The sequence below is a fragment of the Pristiophorus japonicus genome, chromosome 5 (genome assembly GCF_044704955.1).
Source record: "Pristiophorus japonicus isolate sPriJap1 chromosome 5, sPriJap1.hap1, whole genome shotgun sequence".
Classification (NCBI taxonomy): Eukaryota; Metazoa; Chordata; class Chondrichthyes; family Pristiophoridae; genus Pristiophorus; species Pristiophorus japonicus.
In genome coordinates, this window is record NC_091981.1 from 180441361 (window position 1) to 180458741 (window position 17381).

Consider the following 17381-nt stretch of genomic DNA (forward strand, 5'->3'; position numbering starts at 1 on the left):
GAAGATAGGCATGCAATGAAGACACTTGGGACAACAAAGTCTAATGCAATTCTTGAATTTTTTTGAAAGTACCACCCCACCACCAAATGTCTCCTCACCGGGCTCGAGGGTCAGAGCGTCGGCTGGCAAAATCGCTCCCTCACCCAGACACGGGCTCGGCTTTCACCACCACCCACCGGACTTCTTTTGAAACTACCGAGGTGGACAGTATTGAGCTTTTAGAAATTGATAATTTATAGCTCAAGGGTTCTCATCAATTATACAACTGGCAGTTCACTTCAGCTTCCACCCCACCCCTCCTCCCCAGGCTTCTTTTGAAGCCGAGCCCCAAGCCCGTGTCCAGGCGAGGGAGCAATTCTGCCGGCCGATGCTCCGACTCTCGAGCCCGGTGAGGAGACGTTCAGTGGTGGGGTGGTACCTGTACTTTGAAAAAAAAATCAAAAATTCAAGAATTGCATTAGACTTCCAATTTCTCCCTTTTAACTTTCAACAAATTTACATTTATGATGCACATTCTCTGCTTTCTTCACTCCCTCCAAAACTTTGGCTAAAAACAATGCGTCATTCTGCGCTGATTTTTCTTAAGTGCCCAGAAGGTTTTTTGGAAGTGGTCACATACGCCGTCCTAGGAAAAATGTAAGTTGGCCAAACTTGCTTAAATCTCAAATATTGGCGCAGACATCAAGTTATGACGCAAAAGAATCGTAGCCTAAAAAATTCGGACTCAAGTGAATTACCCTGGCATAGAAACTTTGGCAAAACTTGGGAGATTTTTATTTACCTCAAAAAAAAACGGCGCAGATAATTGGGGAAAATTGAGCTCATAGGCTGTTGAGATAAAAACACAGGCTTTTCATCACAGCAAGGGGTAGTGTAAGAGAAAGCGATGGCTGCAATATAAAAGGCAGTATGTTGCTATAGAGCCTACATCAAAGGATTTTGTACATTAAAGCTATCGCTCAGGAAATCTTTGGCAATCTGTTCAAACAACTGGGTGGTAATAAATGATGAGATAGTGTTGCATCTAGCAGGAAGCCGACCATAAAGAAAATGGTATGAGAGATTCAATGTGTTTTTACTTAGGAAAACTTTTTGCTATCTTCAAGAGCTAGTGGCATGAACAGGCTTGGAGAAGCCATTTTCACAGTTCCTCAATAAATCCTACAAACTAATGTTAAACACAAGGCTGATGTATGTTCCTCTGTATAGGTATTTACAATTAATGTTTTGTCAATAATAAAGGTAGTGAATTATCAGACATATTACTGTCTCTAGCTTTTCAAATCTGTTAAAAGATTAATGAAGGAATTATCCAATATTTTGGTGAACCACATCAATAACTAAGAATAGTCGTTGTTTGAACTAGCTCTAATTTGATAAGACCCATACGGTAGCAGAAGCAATAGCTGTTCAGCTTGGATATTTTAGCAATACATAAATTAGAGGAGTATGTAGTGCAGTATTTTGTACAAGCACTCTACTCTGATTCCGTCACGGCAAACGAGTCCCAGGAGGGCAGAGAAAATGCTTCAAGGGTGCCCTCAAAGCCTCCTTGAAAAAACGTAAAAATGGCCTACTCCTGCACCTATTTTCTATGTTTCTATACTAAATATATTCAAAAAGGAGTTAGATGAAGTCCTTACTACTAGGTGGATCAAGGGGTATGGCGAGAAAGCAGGAATGGGTACTGAAGTTGCATGTTCAGCCATGAACTCATTGAATGGCGGTGCAGGCTAGAAGGGCCGAATGGCCTACTCCTGCACCTATTTTCTATGTAACATCTCCACCAACTCTTGGGAATCCCTGGCCCAAGACCACTCAAAGTAGAGGAGAAGCATTCGAGAAGGCGGCAAACACTGAGTTTCTTCATCAGCCAAGTACAAACAGTGGAAGGAGCGTACGACAAACCAAGCACCCCACCCACCTATCCCTTCAACCACCACCTGTGACAGTCTGTAGATCCCGCATAGGACTCATTAGTCACCTTAGAATTCATATTAGTGTGGAAGTCATCCTCGACTCCGGGGAACTGCCTAAGAAGAAGATATTGTATGGCATGGTGCTGGACCCCTAAAGGTTGGAGATCTTGAGAGTAAAGTAAACCCCTTAAGCGAATTAGTGGAGATACTAGAGATGGAATTTTTTTTTTAGTAAAAGAGTAAGACCAAACTCTAAACAGAATATGCTGGAAATACTCAGCAAGTCAGGTAGCATCTGTGGAAAAAGGAACAGAATTAATGGTTCAGGTCTGTGACCTTTCGTCAAAACTGGAAATATTGCAGATGTGACAGGTTTTAAGCAAGTACAGTGGCTGGGAAAAGGGAAGGAGTGTGATAGGGTGGAAGGCAGGAATATTTTAAACGACAAAAGGGATGATAGTGCAAGGCAAAAGGGGTTGGTAATGGGACAAGTAAAAAAAACAAAAGATGGGTCAAGAGGAGCTGAAAGTTGCAACAGAAGAATCATTACCAGTACCTGCAGTCCGAAAAAATGGGAGCGGTGGTTATGATCTGAAATTGTTGAACTCCATATTGAATCTGAAAGGCTGTAAAGTGCCTAATCGAAAGATGAGGTGCTGTTCCTCGTGCTTCATTAAATAGTGTAGGAGGCCGAAGACAGAGGGATCCGAGAAGGAGTGAGGCGGAGAATTAAAGTAACAGGCAACCAGAAGCTTGGGGTCACACTTGCAGACTGAATGGAGGTGTTCTGCAAAGCGGTCACCCAATCTGCATTTGGTCTCCCCAATGTAGAGGAGACCGCATTATAAGCAGTGAATACAGTTGAAATTTAATTGAAAGAAGTACAAGTAAATCGCTGTTTCATCTGGAAGGAGTGTTTGGAGCCCTGGACGATGCGAAGGGAGGAGGTCAAAGGGCAGGTGTTGCATCTCCTGCGCTTACATCGGAAGGTGCCATGAGAAGGGGAGGGGTGTGGGGGTGTTGGAAGAGTGGACCACAGGGTGTTGTGAAGGGAACGATTCCTTCGAAAAGTTGAAAGGGGAGGGGAGGAGGGGAAGATGTATTTGGTGGTAGCATTGGCTGGAGGTGGCAGAAATGGCAGAGGATATTCCATTAAATGTGGTGGCTGGTAGGGTGGAAGGTGAAGACAAGGGGAACCCTATCATGGTTCTGAGAGGAAGAGAAAAGGGTGAGAGCAGAAGTGCCGGAATGGGACGGACAAGGTCGAGAGCCAGTAAACAACGGTGGAGGGGAATCCTCGGTTGAGGAAAAAGTAAGACATATCAAAAGCACTTGTGTCAAAAGTGGCATTGTCAGAACAGATGTGAAAGAGATGGAGAAACTGGGAGAATGGAAGAGAGTCCTTAACAGGAAGCGTAGTGGGAGGAATTATAATCAAGGTAACTGTGGGAGTCAGTGGGCTTACAGTGAATATTGGTCGATATAATTGCAGGACGGAAGTAATTGTAGTAATACTTCTTTACTCTTATACTCCAATTCTTTTGTAATAAAGGCTAACATACCATTTGCTTTCCTAATTGCTTGCTGTAGCTGCATGTTAACCTTTTGTGATTCGTATACAAGGATACCCAGGTCCCTCTGAATACCAACATTTCCCAATCTCTCTCCATTTAAAAAATATTCTGCTTTTCTATTTTTCCTATTATCTTGTCAGCAAACTTGGCGACATTACACTCGGTCCCTTCATCTAATTCATTGATATAGATTGTAAATAGCTGAGGCCCAAGCACTGATCCTTGCGGTACACCACTAGTTACAGCCTGTAACTTCCAAAATGACCCATTTATACCTACTCTCTGTTTTCTGTCCGATAACCAATTCTCAATTCATATTACCCCAAATCCCATGAGCCCTAATTTTGTGTAATACCCTCTTGTGTGGCAACTTATCGAATGCTTTTTGAAAATCTATGAAACGATGGATTGATATTTGGTGGTGGGGCGTGATTCAGGGGAGATAGGAGGAGGTGTCAAGAGAGTTGGCATCCAGCCTCTGGAAGGCAAAGGTCTGTCTGCCAAATAACAACAGCGTCACCCTTGACAGCAGGTTTAATGACAATGTCAGGTTTGGATCCGAGAGAACAGAGTGCTGCAAGTTCAGAGGGCGGTAGGTTAGAGTGAGTGAGGGGGAGCAAAGAAATTAATGTCACACCGGCAGTTCCCAATGAAAAGATGTAGAGAGGGTAAGAGGCAAGAGCTGAGCATCATACCAAGCTCCAAACTCATTGAGGTGGGAGCATAAGGGGATGAAGCTGGGCCTTTGCTGAGAACTGATTGACCTTACTCTCACTGGTCCTGAACAGAGGGGATAGTGAAAACACAGCAAAGGAGCAGATTGGAAGGATGGATGGGGTCAGAGGAAAGTGAACAGCAAGACGACTCTGGAGGGGCTTTGGTATTTATTGAAACTTGCAGTTCTTGACATCTGAAGGAAGAAAAAATGTTTTTTTGTTACAGCGCCGGATGAGTCAAAGGATGAAATGGAACTGCAGACCAGGACAACTCTGAAAGAGAGAGAGTTGGTGCTTTGGCGGCACGTGGCATTGAGCATGGATCTCAGGAAGTGGCGAGATTGCTGAATATCATGTAGATTTCTGTAATAATGGGTGGATCCAAAACATGAAGGGTGGAATTTCAGTTGGAATCCACGTGGATTAAGTTGGAGCCGGAGACATTTGCTGAGGAAGGAGATGTGGCTGTGAAAGCGAGTTTCAGTAGGTACCTAATCAAACATAAGGAGAAATAGAAAGCAATGAAGATAAAGAAGGTAAAAGAGGCAAATACCGTTGGTGAGAAGAGCAAAACTTCTTCGAGGTGGACCAAACTAAGTCTTCCGTCATACAAGGATTGTCTACTGTAGTCAGAGCCCCATCCGACACAAATAAAGGTTTAAAGAAAATGTGTAAGTGGTTGAAAGGTGTCTTCCAGAAGGACAGGACTAAAACTGCTTGAATACATGGGAGTGTTTATTGTGGCCGAAGCTGTTTCACAGAATTAAATGTTTCATGAATGAATTAAATGAAAAAGAAAATAAGCAGAAACAGTTAGAAATAGATGTACAGGAGAAGGAAATCCAACAATTTCAAGATGAGATTTCTGACCAATGAGCAGCAGTAGCTTGTTCAGAAGCATTTAAAATTTTGTAGCAAGAGACGTCTCAAAACTGAGTGTGAAAGGGAACATGTGGGAGGTGTAAAGATGGTCTGGGAGTTGCAGGAGTGAGAACAGCAGTTGTAATGATTCAGCAACTGAGAAATTTACTGGGGCTTTCGACTAGTTCCCCAGTGGCCCCTTCCTTGTGCACTCGATGCCATCACACCCTTTTCCTTTGCTCAATAGAGTGGGAAGAAATTGTGCAGGAGGTTGAGAAGTTTGCATTAGCCCTTTCACAGCAAACAAAAGTTGTGAGCAGATATGTAAAAATCCATTGATACATATGTGGAGAGTAAGAACAGATCTACTGAAGTTACTGAAAAAGATTTTACTCACAGGTGATCCTGGGCTTACTCTTGACACAATGAGGGGCATTTTCTGATCAACTCCACCCTGCAAGTAAAAGGAGTGGGAAACATGGTGGGGAGAGAAGTGAGCAGCTTTAAGAACATTGGGGCCAAAATTGAGCCCCGCCCCAAATTCGGCGCACCTTCCATTTTAAAAAGTTTTTCTCCGTCCCAATCCATGGGGCGGAGATACCGGAGAAATTCACCTCTGTTTTTTTCTTCGATTGGGGCGGTGTTCCGAGTGGCTGCGGGGCGGAAGTGCCCTTGCAACGAGTTGGCCGCCCCAATCAGTCATCAGCTGACACGTTAAAGGGGAGGACCACTGCGAATTCTGCAGAGTTTTCAGTTAGGTCCACTGGATCACCAGGGAAGGTTTCGGCCGGGCCAGTGGGCATAATTGTCAGCCCGACCTGGCAGTCGGCCGACAATTTTTTAAAAAATGGAGTCGCTGGTAGCGCGACCTCTCTTTTAAGGGCGGGCACGCCGCCCTTGACACAGACAGCCCCCAGCTGGGGAAAGCTGTCAGTGGCACCAACCAGCGGTGGCGCTGCTCCTGTGGGACAATTCCGCGCGGGGGTCGCCACCGGTAAGGGGTCGGCGTGTGCCCAACACGGCGGGAAAACGGGTGCTGTGGTAACCCGTTCCCGCTGCTTCCGGCCCAGGCACAATTTGGGTCCGGAAGGCCCATCCGTCTGTCCCCGGTTGGTTTGGCCTCTGCTCCATTCCCACTTCTTAGAGGCGGTAGTGGAGCTTATGGAGGGGGGCAATTTTGGCCCCATTATATATAAAGTAAGATTTCAAAAATTCAATTTTTGTTTCGTTTATACAAGGGAAATTTGATGGTTTATAGATTTCCTTTAGTTACAAAGAATTTTTAATGATAACACTTTCAATGGTTTTTCTTGTTCTTTAAAATATTTTTGTTTAATAGAGCACTGCTGGCATCAATAGAGAAGTGGTTGTATGGAGTAGCTCAATCCAATCACATGAATGACTTAGTTGAATTAAGTAACGCATAATTGAAATTAAGGGTTAATGCCCGTTTACTGGAATTTATTCATCTCCTTCACATTTGGTGGACTCTGCAATAATCTGTCAATGCCAGTTCCATCAGAACTTACTGATTCAACAAAAATATTAAAACAAAAATAAACAAAATAATATTAAAGTTGTTTATTTTTTTATTCATTTTCACAATAAATAGTTACAACGGTACAAGCACTTGAGCTCCAATGCAGCGTGCCACAATGCAGCAGGATGCTGGTTCATCTAGGGCCACAATAAGTCCTACAATGAGTGAATTACACTGAGCAAAGGATATGTATAGAATCTATGGACTCAATTTTTCCCAGTGATTTGCGCCGTATTTTTGAGCAGGCTGCTCTTTTTGGTCCAATTTGAAAAACCACTGTCTCCCAATCAATTTGCACCAGCGTAACTCAGTTAGTTACGATTTTTTTCGTTCAGTTTTTTTTTCAGCCAAAGGGGGCGTAACCAGCCACCTACGCCAATTCTGGCCATTTAGGGAAGTTTGGCCAGCGGAGAGTTACTCCAAGTTGTGCTTAGGTCAGTGTATATGGCCTCTGCAGAAAAACCTTCCAGAGAGTTAAGGAAATTGGCGCAGCAGATGCCCGACACACAGAATTGAAAAACACATCGCAGCAACTTACCTCAACCCCGCCCAAAGGGCTTGCCGGTCCGGTCCCATTCTCGGTCTGCAGTTCACACACACAAAAAAAAGAGGGGGAGAGAGGGAGAGAGGGCGCACGCGAGAGAGAGAGAGCACGAGAGAGAGTGTGACCGAGCAACCAGCCCCTCGGCAGGGGTTGATAAGTTGCTGCTATGTGTTTTTCAATTCTTTTAATGTGTTGGGAGCTGGCTGTATGCTTCACTTTGCAGCCTCAGCTCGCATTGTGTCCCTGGGTACCATGGCAGGCCGATGTTTTTGGTGCAGATCAAGGCTCCACCCCCAAAACTAAAGGTCGGTTTATGCCATACCAAAGTGAAGAAATCCAACGGGGAAACTTAGAATTTTTTTTTTGGTGTTCTTAGGTCCCCCCCCAAATAATCGGACGTAACTCTTCAAGTACGCCAAAAAAATGTTTTGGGGAAAATTGAGCCCAATGATTCTGTGAGTCACTTTAATTCACTCCCTAACAGTCAGATACAGAGCAATGCTGGCAAAGGTTCAGGACCAGGTTACAGCTGGTCTCTTGACTTACAAAACAAGTAAAGCAGGAAAACAAGGTTCATCAACCTTAAAAATATAGAATGACAAAACTCAGAATTCTACAGAGGGCTAGTTTGGTTCTTATAATTGGATAGTGATAATTAAGAACTCATCAGTTTTAACCCTGATGTGTGACTTAGCCATTTCATTCTGTATCCTGGAATGTTATTTTTGCATTACATGCTTTGTTTCTGTATTTTACTGTTCGTAGTACAGAAATCTATGGTAAGTAAGGTTTGATTTATGCCATTTACCTTTAAATTGAAGCCAAACTTTCCTTCTTCATCAGGTATCATTCGAACCAAAAGCAAGCCATTATCACTGTTTACCACATCACTCTGGGAAGTAAGAACAAGTCAACTTTACTATGCTTTATGCAGAATTCAAAGAGATACAAATACAGTCTCTCAATTTGCACACTACATAATTACCCAGATCATGCCTTACAGTTTTATAGGTGGAACGGAATGTCAAGACTCAATTGTGTGCGCTCATTTCAATATATGCAAAGTGGGCTGCACAGTTGCAGTTCTGTTCATCATGTTTAATCCTAACCTGAACATTTATATGAAACACCTACATAAATCATTTATACCTCAGTGATACATCATTCACAGTATATTAACCTATACCATACCTATTGTGTTCCTAACACAGATGAGGCTGCACACAGGGAGGTTAAAGTAACAGTGACCTCAGTCTTTAATAAGACACTCCAGAGTGAGGAACAGGCCTTAGGGGCCGGCTTATATACAGTGCTCCCAAGGGATGCCGAGATCCCTTGGGACTTCAGAGGATGAGCTCCCTGGTGGTGGAACATGGGAGTGCATGCTTTACAGATACACAACATCACTCCGCCCCCAAAATCAAAGTGAAAACTATTTACAAGGTGAGGCGGTCGGGAGCCTTTCTTTCCCTGGTGGACCGCCTCGGTACAAATGTCTGTTCTGGTGTGTTGGCTGTGCCCTTGCTGGGCTGGCGTCTTATTGGCCCTGCAGGGCTGCTAGGTGAGCCTGGCCTTGCTGGGCTGTTGGGCGTGATGGGTTCGATTTCCTGGTTCGGCGTGGTGTCGTTGATCCTTTGGGAATGTGTTGTGGGCTCGAAAAAGGTGATGTCTGCTGTGGGTAGTTCAGGGCAGTCTGTGAACCGCAGCCTCGTTTGGTCCAGGTGCTTTCTGCAAATTTGTCCATTGTCTAGTTTGACTACAAGCACCCTATTCCCTTCTTTAGCTATCACCGTGCCCGCGATCCACTTGAGACCATGTCCATAGTTTAGCACATAAACAGGGTCATTCAGATCAATTTCCTGTGACACAGTGGCGCGACCATTGTTTACATTTTGTTGCTGCAGCCTGCTCTCTACCTGATCATGCAGGTTGGGGTGAACCAGCGAGAATCTGGCTTTAAGTGTCCTTTTCATGAGTAGCTCAGCCGGGGGCACCCCTGTGAACGAGTGGAGTCTCGTGCGGTAGCTGAGCAGTACTCAGGACAGGCAGGTTTGGAGTGAGCCTTCAGTGACTTGTTTAAGGCTCTGTTTGATTGTTTGTACTGCCCGCTCTGCCTGCCCATTGGAGGCTGGTGACATGTTTGATCCCATTGCGGGTCATGAATTCTTTAAATTCGGCACTGATGAAACATGGCCCGTTGTCACTGACCAGTATGTCAGGCAGGCCGTGGGTGGCAAACATGGCCCTCAGGCTTTCAATGGTGGCGGTGCTTCCCGACATTATTTCACATTCAATCCATTTTGAAAAAGCATCCACCACCACCAGGAACACTTTACTGAGAAACGGGCCCGCATAGTCGACATGGATCCTCGACCATGGTCTGGAGGGCCAGGACCACAAACTTAGTGGTGCCTCTCTGGGCGCGTTGCTCAACTGAGCACATACTCTGCATTGCCGTACACAGGACTCTAAGTCAGAGTCGATACTGGGCCACCACACGTGGGATCTGGCTATCGCTTTCATCATTATTATACCCGGGTGTGTGCTGTGGAGATCCGAGATGAACGTCTCCCTGCCCTTTTTGGGTAGCACTACGCGGTTACCCCACAACAGGCAGTCTGCCTGAACGGACAGCTCGTCCTTTCGCCGCTGGAACGGCTTGATTGGCTCTTGCATTTCAATGGGGATGCTGGTCCAGCTCCCATGCAGTACACAGATTTTTTTACGAGGGACAGCAGAGGATCTTGGCTGGTCCAAGTCCTAATCTGGCGGACCGTGACAAGTGATTTATCATTTTCAAACGCTTCCATGACCATCAACAAGTCTGTGGGGTGCGCCACCATCAACAAGTTTTCAGGCTGCGCCATTTCCACCCCCCTGGTGGGCAATGGTAGCCGACTGAGAGCATCCGCACAGTTCTCGGTGCCTGGCTTGTGGCGGATGGTATAGTTATACGCTGATAGCGTGAGTGCCCACCTTTGTATGCGGGCTGAGGCATGAGTATTTATCCCCTTGTTTTTCAGCGAACAGGGATGTGAGGAGCTTGTGATCGGTTTCCAGCTCAAATTTGAGGCCAAACAGGTACTGATGCATTTTCTTTACCCCGAACACACACGCTAATGCCTCTTTCTCAATCATGCTGTAGGCCCTCTCGGCCTTGGACAAGCTCCTGGAAGCATAGGGAACAGGTTGCAACTTCCCCGCAACGTTAGCTTGTTGTAATACACACCCAACTCCGTACGACGACGCGTCACATGCTCGCACAAGGCTTTTACACGGGTTATACAATACAAGCAGCTTGTTGGAGCATAAAATGTTTCTGGCTTTCTCAAAAGCCATTACTTGTTTTTTTTTTCCCCATACCTAGTTCTCACATTTACGCAATAACACATGTAGGGCTCTAAAAGGGTGCTTAACCCCTGTAGGAAGATACCAAAATAGTTGAGGAGTCCCAGGAATGACCGCAGCTCTGTGACGTACTGTGGCCTGGGCGCGTTCCTGATAGCCTTTGTCTTGGCGTCAGTGGGCCGAATGCCGTCCGCCGCGATCTTTCTCCCCAAAAACTCTACTTCTGTTGCCATGAAGATGCATTTCGACCTCTTCAGCCGTAGCCCTACACGATCCAGTCGCTGGAGGACCTCCGCCAGGTTTTGTAGCTGCTCAGCAGTGTCCCAATCCGTGACCAATATGTCGTCCTGAAAGACCACCGTGTATGGTACTGACTTGAGTAGGCTCTTCACGTTTCGCTGGAAGATCGCTGCAGCCAACCGAATTCCAAACGGGCATCTGTTGTAGATGAACAGTTCCTTGTGCGTGTTGATGCAGGTGAGGCCCTTCAAAGACTCCTCCAGCTCCTACATCATGTCAGGTCGAGCTTGGTGAACGTCTTGCCTCTTGCCAGCGTCGCAAATAGGTCATCTGCCTTAGGTAGCGGGTATTGGTCCTGTAGCGAGAAATAATTAATAGTTACTTTATAATCGCCGCAAATCCTGACCGTGCCATCACTTTTGAGTACTGGAACAATCGGGCTGGCCCACTCGCTGAATTCCACTGGGGAGATGATGCCCTCGCATTGCAGCCTGTCCAGCTCGATTTCCACTCTCTCCCTCATCATGTGAGGTACCGCTCGCGCCTTGTGGTGAATGGGTCGTGCCTCTGGGACCAAGTGGATCCGCACCTTCGCTCCGGAAAAGTTTTCAATGCCTGGCTCAAAAAGGGAAGGAAATTTGTTAAGAACCTGGGTACATGAGGCCTCATCGACATGTGATAGCGCTTGGATGTCATCCCAGTTCCAGCGGATTTTGCCCAGCCAGCTCCTTCCAAGAAGTGTGGGGCCATCGCCTGGGACAATCCAGAGTGGCAGTTTGTGCACCATGCCCTCGGAGGTGACCTTGACCATGGCGCTGCCCAGGGCAGTGATAAGCTCTTTGGTGTACATTCTCAGTTGTGTGTGGATGGGGCTCAGGGCTGGTCTGAATGACTTGTTGCACCACAGTCTCTCAAACATCTTTTTACTCATGATGGATTGGCTAGCGCCAGTGTCCAGTTCCATGGCTACGGGTAAGCCATTCAATTTTAAGTTTAGCATTATAGGTGGACATTTCGTCGAAAATGTGTGCACCCCCGTGTACTTCAGCATCTGCCTCCTCTCTCTGAGGCTCGAAATTGCTTTGATCCAGCATGGACTGATCTTCCTCTGCCACGTGGAGGTTAGCAGGTTTTGCAGAGCATGCAGCTTATTTGCAAGCTCGTTGGAGGTGCCCCATTGTTCCACAGCTCTTGCAAACATACCCTTTGAAGCGGCAAGAATAAGCCTCCACAACGCCAACAAGGTGTGAATTGCCTTCCATTCATCCTTTGTTGGGGACTCTGAGTCATCTAGGTCACCTGAGGCCTGCTGGCAGTTGCAGACTTGTGGGTTCTACCCTGTACATTTCTGCTCGCAAACACAGTTCCAGTTAATTTATGAACATTGCTAGCACTTGTGTGCTGAGAGATTTGTTTGGTGTTATCACTGGTGGACATAAACGCCTGTGCTATCGCAATGGCCTTACTGAGGGTCGGTGTCTCTACAGTCAAAAGTTTTCGTAGGATGGTCTCGTGGCCAATGCCCAGTACAAAAAAGTCTCTGAGCATTTGCTCCAGGTAGCCATCAAACTCACATTGTCCTGCAAGTCGCCTTAGCTCGGCGACATAGCTTGCCACTTCCTGACCTTCAGATCGCTGGCACGTGTAGAACCGATACTTCGCCATCAGCACGCTCTCCCTCGGGTTAAGATGCTCCCGAACCAGTGTACACAGCTCCTCATACGACTTATATGTGAGTTTCACCGGAGCCAGAAGATTCTTCATGAGGCTGTAGGTTGGTGCGCCGCAGACTGTGAGGAGGACCGCTCTCCTTTTTGCAGCGCTTCCTTCTCCGTCCAGCTCATTGGCTACAAAGTACTGGTCTAGCCGTTCGACATAGGCTTCCCAGTCCTCACCCTCCGAGAACTTCTCCAGGATGCCCATAGTTTGCTGCATCTTTGCGTTGAAATCGTATTCTCGTCGTCAGTTATTGTGTTCCTAACACAGATGAGGCTGCACACAGGGAGGTTAAAGTAACAGTGACCTGAGGCTTTAATAAGACACTCCAGAGTGAGGAACAGGCCCTAGGGGCCGGCTTATATACAGTGCTCCCAAGGGGTACTGGGATCCCTTGGGACTTCAGGGAATGAGCTCACTGGTGGCGGAACATGGGAGTGCATGCTTTACAGATACACAACAATACCTATGATAGCAATGAACAAATTAAAACTGAAACACCTGGGAGAGCTGAACAGATAAAATTTATCTGCTTAAATATTGAACTGGTTACCTGTCATCCAGTCATGATTTTTTTAAATTACTTTTTTAAAATAGTAAACTCCTTTTGTTTCCTTTCTTTTCTCTGGGGCCTTCCACAACACACCAGATATTCAAGAGGGCAGATGGGGGACCTATTCAGCATCCTCCGCTAACCTCACTCAGAACAGACAGTCATTAAGAGGTTCCAGCAATGGTGAGGGCAACAACCGCCCTCTGATTCTTCTTCCTTTTAATGTTAAGGTTCATAACCGAGATTGAGAATTTGGTGTGTGAACTGAACTTACATCCCACTGTTCTGTGCACTGCTGTTCTAATATTCAATGTTACTCAGTCTCACATCAAACCTTAAAACTAATGTTACAAACATCGTAACTGTTTAACAGACTCAACATTAATTAAAGTGAATTAAATTAAGTCTTGTTTAGTGTACAAGGAGCTTCCATAGTTGTTGTTATTTTGCCAATATCTTGTTGGTAATACCGAGTTGTTCGGAGAAATGGTGAGAACATCAAGACTGTTGAGCATTATAGCTTGTTTGTTTTGATCCAAGCTGAACAGTATTTATTAACAACTTAGATGATGGCATAGAAAGCCACAGATCTAAATTTGCAGATGACACAAAGATAGGCGGTATTGTACGCAGTGTAGAAGAAAGCATAAAATTACAATGGGATATTGATAGATTAAGTGAATGGGCAAAATTGTGACAAACTGATTTCAATGTAGACAAATGTGAGGTTATCCACTTTGGACCTAAAAAGGATGGAACAGGATACTTTCTAAATGGTGAAAAGCTGAAAACAGTGACGGTCCAAAAAGACTTGGGAGTGGGGGGGTAGGTACAGGTACATAGATCATTACAATGTCAGGAATGGTACAGAAAATAATCAAAAAGGCTAATGGAATGCTGGTCTTTATATCTAGAGGACTAGAATACAAGGGGCTAGAAGTTATGCTGCAGCTTAACAGAATCCTGGCTAGGCCACACCTGGAGTATCGTGAGCAGTTCTGGACACCACATCTTAGGAAGGATATATTGGCCTTGGAGGGAGTGCAGCATAGGTTTACCAGAATAATACATGGGCTCCAAGGGTTAAATTATGAGGAGAAATTACACAAATTAGGGTTGTATTCCCTAGAATTTAGAAGGTTAGGGGATGATTTGATCGAAGTTTTCAAGATATTAAGGGGAACAGATAGGGGAGAGAGAGAGAAACTGTTTCCGCTGGTTGGGGAGTCTTGGACTAGGGGACATAGTCTAAAAATTAGAGCCAGACCTTTCAGGAGTGAAATTAGGAAACACTTCTACACACAAGAGGGTGGTAGAAGTTTGGAACTTTCTTCAGCAAATGGCAATTGATGCTGGGTCAATTGTTAATTTTAAATCCGAGATTGATAGATTTTTGTTAACCGAAGGGCTTGAGGGGCTTAATGGCCTAATCCTGTTCCTAACCTCAGCAGATTTGTGTTCTGAAGGGTCAAATGAAATGTATTTCTGGGTATCCCATTTGTTAAAGATGAGCAGTATTGTTCATGAGGGTAAAGGTGAAGAATCCAGTTGAATGATTACAGCAGTTGTATTACAGACAACTGCTGTAATATCCTATATGCCTACAGGCGGATTGGCTTGGACAGTAAAGTATTGGTTCCTAACATTGCCATATTTGCATGCAGGATTTCCGCATCAAGATAAGCATTTGCATTTCAGAGAACAGACTTTGAGTGTCTGTCCACATAACATAGGGTATTTAGATTTTGCATATTAGCTATAATTACTACTTCATAATTATTATACTGTATGTAAACCAAGTAGGTTAACTTTAAGAAGCAACATATTAAATAATTCAATAATCTGCTGCAAAAAATAATTTAGATTTTGCATTTTTGGTGGAATTAGTACTCTCTACATAATTATTTGTAATGAGTCTGAGCATTGCATTTAGAAGATATAATTTAATCATATCTATCCATTATACATCAAATGTGGTAAGTGGAGTGTGTGCTTCATCAAAAACGTTCACAGGAACCTTTTCCCTATGGGCAAACCCATTTACTGCCTGTAGTACCAGTCACATCGGTTGGTGGCACTCAAAGGAATTTTCAATTTGAAGTGTGCTGCACCTTGCCAGTCAGAGTCACACAGTCTGATGGCACACGCAGTAGTAAGAATAACATTTTTTTTTAAGTGTTAGCTAGTTCAGTTTCTTAGTAGCTGCTTTTATATAATTTGTGCAATCCCTTCTGATATGTATTGTATTTACATATTGTGTAATTGAACAATAGAGGGCCCTCTGATGGGAGCAAGCATACTGCAGCAATTACATTCCAAGGTCTTCTCTTATGCTGAATGTTATATCCAGAGAGATATAAAAGCAGCCATTACAATGCCATGCCAACTAACTGTTTATCGGACATAACACTTCCCAAATAATTTTAATTTTTCCCCATAATAGGCCGTCCACCCCTTCACTCTTTGCCTTTGGATATCTGGAATTAAATTAATTTCAAGCAACTTTTATACCATACAAACAGAAAATTCTGGCACTCTTGGGAGTAAAACAATGAGGACATGGTAAACTGAAATTTACCCTGAATAAAGCTATTAAAACTAATTCTCTTCAAATAAAGTGAATTAAAAGAAACTTAAAAATCATGGTATAATATGAGAGAAAACAGGCGTCAGGTTGTACAGAGTTAATTTTCCTAATGCACATTGGGAAAATTATTTACATGCTCAGACAGCAACATCCAGGGATTGCAAGCCCAGATTGATAGGTTCAGGATAAATACCAATTGCAAGCCTAGATTTTTGAGCGACTGAGATCTTCAAGTAAAAACATCATTAAAGGTAATACAAGGCACAAAAAGACAATTTGATAGGCAAGTATGTTATTCTGAAATATGTACTTTTTAATGTTTTTACTTTGTTTAAAACCTTATTTTATACATTCGAAATGTTACTGTGAAAAATGCCAGACAAAACAACTTGAATTTTTAAAAAATGATTTAATTAGTTCGTTTCTGCTTTCTTTTATTTGCAGGTTTTCTGATTGGTCATTCAGAATTTTTAATTGACCACTTGGGAATTTAGACCAATCAGTACCCTGCACAGAAATGCAAACACATCACTTCCCCATGCCTATCCATGACAGTGACAAAAGCAACATTTTTAATTATAAATAAACAGACCGATAGATGTAGAGGAGACTGGAATGAAGAATGAACAATTCATATTGCTGCCTGCTTTTTTTCCCACCAACTTTAATTGCTATGTAAACTGATATAATGATAGATTACATCTTGCTTTTAAAATGAAAGCTATATTTAATTTTGCAAACCTGGTCATCACAGTAGTATTGGCAGGGGGCCATTTCACCCTCGTTTGTTCTTGGTGCCATAAATTCGTAGGTGTTGAGAAACTGCAAGTCAACACCATCCAATGGGTGAGAAACAGACACAGATAGGTGATCATCACTTGGTACATTAGTGTCTACGCCATTCACTGAATGTGTTCGTGATTGCCGTTGACTTTTGATGGAATGAGGGAACTGTTTTTGCATTTCGCCCCCTGAAACTGTCCTGCAAACAAGTTAAATTAAATTAAGAGCCATGGGATTGAGATGTCACATTTAAGTTAAAGGCAATCATAAGGAAATAAGCTTAAAGTCCACAATTAGGAAGCATTTTGCTCAAATATGTGATTTTTACACACGATACATCACATTGGCCCAGAACTTGCTGAATCGGGGTATCTCGCGGCATAAATCATTATTTTGACGTTTTGCTGCACACTTCAGCTTGAAAAATGTTTGCGCCATAACTCGCTGGAAGTGTAAACTGATAATGGCGTGGCGAGGGCCATTTGGGACCTTAATGAATGGCGAGACCAACAATGTATCGCCTTAATCAATGAGATTTAAGAATTGAGAAAGGAATAGAGGAACGACTGAGGAGGAGGGTGAAGTAGAGTCAAATCAGACACAGAAAGAGAAATAAAGAGAGGGAAAGAAAGATAAAATTGAGAGAAAAGAGGCAGAAAGAAAAGTTAAGAAAAAAAAATTGACATTTTTAAAATCTCTAAGAAGAATTTACTACATGCAGGAATAAATTTGAACAATTTAAATTGTTCCCTGTCTGGGCCAGAAAGGATGATTTGCATTGCATTAACAATTATCACATCGCTAAATAGGTACTTAACTTGTTAAGTTCCAGCCCTAACATTCTGCGGCGAGTTTAGTGGGCAATTAATGTGCAAATTCAACAATTTCTTAAAAATAACGGGGAGGCCTGTTGTAAAGCAAATCATTAACATGCTGTTATTTTTCCATTATAGCTGGCCTATTATAATTTATAGTAATTTACAAAAACACAATTTTTTTG

General features: G+C 43.8%; 1 protein-coding gene across 6 annotated transcripts in view; it reads right to left on the reverse strand.

The window, feature by feature from the left end:
* Nucleotides 1-17381, reverse strand: part of LOC139264534 (tyrosine-protein phosphatase non-receptor type 3-like) — a 418869-nt gene that overhangs the window by 143369 nt on the left and 258119 nt on the right. For all 6 annotated transcript variants that reach the window (XM_070881143.1, XM_070881141.1, XM_070881142.1 and 3 more), the window contains 3 exons: nucleotides 16340-16580; nucleotides 7963-8046; nucleotides 5468-5524 (listed from right to left, as the gene is read on the reverse strand). In XM_070881143.1, the coding sequence (XP_070737244.1) occupies nucleotides 5468-5524; nucleotides 7963-8046; nucleotides 16340-16580 (382 nt within the window). The remainder of the gene's footprint in view (nucleotides 1-5467; nucleotides 5525-7962; nucleotides 8047-16339; nucleotides 16581-17381) is intronic.